The sequence below is a fragment of the Oncorhynchus clarkii genome, chromosome 12 (assembly GCF_045791955.1).
Source record: "Oncorhynchus clarkii lewisi isolate Uvic-CL-2024 chromosome 12, UVic_Ocla_1.0, whole genome shotgun sequence".
In the NCBI taxonomy this organism is placed as follows: Eukaryota; Metazoa; Chordata; class Actinopteri; order Salmoniformes; family Salmonidae; genus Oncorhynchus; species Oncorhynchus clarkii.
The window spans coordinates 80894330-80898932 of record NC_092158.1 but is presented as its reverse complement, the minus strand read 5'-3'; the positions used below and the strand labels follow the sequence as shown (position 1 = coordinate 80898932).

General features: G+C 39.4%; 1 protein-coding gene across 1 annotated transcript; it reads left to right on the top strand.

The window, feature by feature from the left end:
* The first annotated feature begins 2914 nt into the window (after positions 1–2914).
* On the top strand, positions 2915–3884 carry LOC139422297 (noggin-3-like). Its single transcript, XM_071173487.1, has one exon. It carries the CDS (start codon positions 2915–2917, stop codon positions 3581–3583), a length of 669 nt encoding a protein of 222 aa, XP_071029588.1. The 3' UTR covers positions 3584–3884.
* Positions 3885–4603: the final 719 nt, after the last annotated feature.

Sequence of the window (4603 nt, the reverse complement as noted above, 5' to 3'; positions counted from 1 at the left end):
AATCATACTTCCAAAGTTGTGACAAAATGGCTTAAGGACAACAAAGTCAAGGTATTGGAGTGGCCATCACAAAGCCCTGACCTCAATCCTATAGAACATTTGTGGGCAGAACTGAAAAGGCGTGTGCGAGCAAGGAGGCCTATAAACCTGATTCAGTTACACCAGCTCTGTCAGGAGGAATGGGCCAAAACTTATTGTGGGAAACCTGTGGAAGGCTATCCGAAACGTTTGACCCAAGTTAAACAATTTAAAGGCAATGCTACCAAATACTAATTGAGTATATGTAAACTTCTGACCCACTGGGAATGTGATGAAAAAAATAAAAACTGAATAAATCATTCTCTCTACTATTATTCTGACATTTCACATTCTTAAAATAAAGTGGTGATTCTAACTGACCTAAGACAGGGAATTTTTACTGGGATTAAATGTCAGGAATTGTGAAAAGCTGAGTTTAAATATATTTGGCTAGGTGTATGTAAACTTCCGACTTCAACTGTAGGAGAAAGTAATAATTTAATATAACCACAATAAAATAAATGACACTGGAAAGTCTAGGTCCATTCTTAATCACTCTTAGTGTGTTTTTAATGGTTTAACTAAGCTGGCCTTCTCTTGGTGCCTATGTTTAAGGGCTCCTGAGTGTCGCAGTGGTCTAAGGCACTGCATCTCAGTGCTAGAGGTGTCACCACAGACCCTGGTTCAATTCCAAGCTGTATCATGAGTCCTATAGGGTGGCACACAATTGGCCCAGCGTTGTTAGGGTTTGGCCAGGGTAGGCTGTCATTGTAAATAGGAATTTGTTCTTTACTGACTTTCCTAGTTTAAAAAATATAAAAAATAAGGTGCCTGCCAAGAGAGTGGTCTGGTTTGCCTCACTAAATGAGAAACCAGCAGGAACGGGTACAACGACCTATGCAGAACCTAAAGGTATTCATTTTGAATGCATATCCTTAAGCAAAAGTTGTTATTCCTTTGTACCTTTCAAGGACCAGACCCTGAAAATGATAATTATGTTGGCTGTTTTACTAGCTGAGGAAATTGACTTTGGTTTAGCCTACTTGAATAAAAACTCTTCAATTAAGCAGGCGTCTGTCTAAAGTATTCTGTCTTTTCAAGGTGAATATTTAACTATCACAATTTTCCTGTGATAAAACAGTAGGAAGGGATTAGAAGAAACAAAAACAACTCACCATGAAATGAGGGCTGGAAATAAGTCCATAATGTAATGAGAACCATATTGAAATGTCACTTTGCTGGCTCTAATGCAGCTGTATACCTGAATACCTCCAATGAATTTCATCGCATAGATTAAAGTATTCCATAGATGTTACCACGTATCTAGACCATTGAATGTTATAATCATTGTAATATATTGCTTGTAGATGATTATGTATCTATTCATCAGTATTTACCTATTATCGCTGCAGCATTTCAGCATATTCAGATACATGGGGATTTGTCACAACAAGTTAAACCTTGCCAATGCCTGATTGCCAATGCCCAAGAATGCCTGAATAGTCCGATCAATTGTTGTTTCAAAAAATAAAAATAAGCGTGACCTTTTCCAGACTCTTCACCATAATTTGACCATAAACTAAATGAGTGGTGCGCAGAAGTGCGTGTGTGAATTAGCTCATTCAAAATGAAACAGAGATGCATTTATCTAAGTGAATGCTTTATGGCTGATGTAGCAGCCAGTCAGTTCTTCCATTAAATTATTTTCAAGGAATGATTCTCCAAGCATTTGAGGGTAGACAGGTTTGCAAATGGTGATACTTTCCATGGCTGCTGCTTAGTGAGAGTTGTTTATTTGGGAGTTATTTTAGCCAAGGTTTATTGAGAGGTTCCCTGTGACATGGTTGCACACTGAAATATTGTCCCTGCCAACAAAGAGAACACTCTTCATTAGAAAAATAAACAGTTGTTTGTTCAGTCATGTTCTTTATAAGATCTCTCCCTATGTTCTACTTGCTCACAACAATTCCAAATATTTGAAGCATTTTGTGTTGGTATTATTATTGAGTGTATGTGTCATGAGTGTCATTTAAGGATGCTATTATATAGAGTATTTAACATGTTTTTCCTCATGACAAATACTATCTCTATATCCTGTTGTTTTATAACCTAGTAAGCCTTTTTTGTAAAATCCTCAGCAGTATTTGTACAGGGTAGCCAGTAGGCTAACCTCTCAAATGAATAGTAGCTGTTGGCCTATTGATAGAAATAGTAGTGGCTATGGCCTCTCACATTCAGTTCTAATTGTTGTTCACCGCTTCTAGCCCTCTGTTATCAATGGAAAATTAGCAGAAGTAGTCAGATATTCCGACAGAGGGCGATCAGAATCCAAATTGACGGACCCCTCCTCTCCCTAACCCATCCCCGCCTCTTGATTGAGGGAGGTGTCGGGGATCTCCTACAACAAACCCACATTCAGATGTAATTAATATATCCATCACAACCCGTGGAGGATATATCAGAGGGAGCAGGTTACTCTCTCAGCGTCCTGCAAAAGAAAACGAAACACCATGCCGATCCTCAGAGGGGAGGACTTGAAACTGGAATCACGCGTCAAAGCGCACAAGAATGAGAACCGCTGATGCCACTGATGCTGTCACCGAGCCATTTCATACAATATATTGAATTCGTGCGTAAAAGGGAAACACTGCCTATATCTAGATTTGTTTTACGAAAGAGACTATTCATCTTTACCATCTTCAATCAATTATCGTTTGCTATGGAGTAGGCAGTCTGAATTTTAAGGACACCAACACTCAAGAAGTGAAGTTTGGCTGGATGTAACTCAAGCCGGTGCGCACTCCGCAAGAACCGGGCACAACTGTACGCAGCAGAGTAGACTAGGCCTACCTGTTTAGCTGTATCCTCTAATACTGTCTTATTGTGCGTAACGGACATGGATCAATCACAGCATTTTGTAGCAATGTACTTGCTGATGTTGTCCCTCGGACTTAAAATAGAAGAAGGGCTATGCCAGCATTATTACCTCCTCCGTCCTATCCCGAGTGACAGTTTGCCACTTGTGGAATTAAAAGAGGACCCAGATCCTGTCTTTGACCCAAAAGAGAGGGACCTCAATGAAACCGAACTGAAAAGTGTATTGGGGGACTTTGATAGTCGCTTGATGTCTATTACACCACCACAGGATAAATACACTGGCAACGATGAGCTTGACGATTTGGACATTCAACAGAAGCCCAGTGGAGTGATGCCGAATGAAATCAAAGCAATGGATTTTGACGTACAGTTTGACAAGAAGCACAAACCCAGTAAAAAACTTAAACGGAGGCTGCAGCAGTGGCTGTGGTCATTCTCATTCTGTCCCGTCATTTATACATGGAACGACCTCGGCAACAGATTTTGGCCACGTTATGTGAGAGTGGGAAACTGTCAAAGCAAAAGATCATGTTCGGTTCCAGAGGGGATGGTCTGCAAACCAGCAAACTCGACCCATTTTACGATATTGAGATGGCGATGTATACAGAAGAAAGGGGGCCTCAAATGTACTTGGATACCAGTTCAATACCCGATGATAACCGAATGCAAATGCGCCTGCTCGAACTGAAATAACTGTTTTCAAGTATAAATTATAATGACTTTGTAATTTTGTATGCACTACCGAGTGTAGGAATGTATTTTATGTATATGAGGTGCCATTCAATTATGTACGTTATTGTAAAAAGTCAGTATTACGTGTAACCAGAGTCTACCGTATTTGTCGAAAGTATTGGTTATATTTGTTGTATTTATATTGAAGATCAATGGCGCATAGGTGCCGTTTTATAAACATGTTGTTTTCCATTATGGAAACTAATCTATCGACCTCAGATTTCATGTGGATTGTGTTATCTTGCAGCTGATATACAGCTGAATATCGGTAGCCTATTTCAACGATTTATCAAGTAAATTAAGAGAACTGCTATTTATTCTTTATATTCATATAATAAAATGTCCCTGAAATAATTAAATCTCTATTTTGTCTTAAAATATATATATCTCCCCTATACCTATCAACTCAACACACCGTGAACCCTTTGATGGAGTAATGACACCTGTCACAATTAGGGTTATAGCGTGCGCACTCACTCACTCTGAATCAAACTCTCAGGAGTCTCGCGTAGTTTGCGCAAGTAAGCAGTCTGGTTCAGGAGACTCTCAGTAAAGCAGCGTGCACCGGTCATACATGGGTAACCTATGGGCGGCTCTCAGTATATTACTTACTTACACAGTTATACACTTTCATAGAGCTGGGTCCAAGACTTACTTGTTAATTATATTTGTTAAAACTTGGGGTTCCCAGGAGTGGATACGGGCTGAGGATTGCCTGAGTCATAATTGTTAAGCGTTTGTACTCATGCGTATATGCGCACAATTCACGCACACTATTGGATAAATGGAGGGAGTTTTGTGCCTTTTCTACAATCTTACCTTTTTGTATCATAGCAACTGAAACTAAAATATTGATGAGAACAAGATACTTGGTGACCTTGGACAATCTATCAAAGTCTCAAATTGAGTTGATATTTTCCCACATTTGTTTTATCAACCAGTGACCAGTCCTATAATTACCCTGCCATAGTAAAAC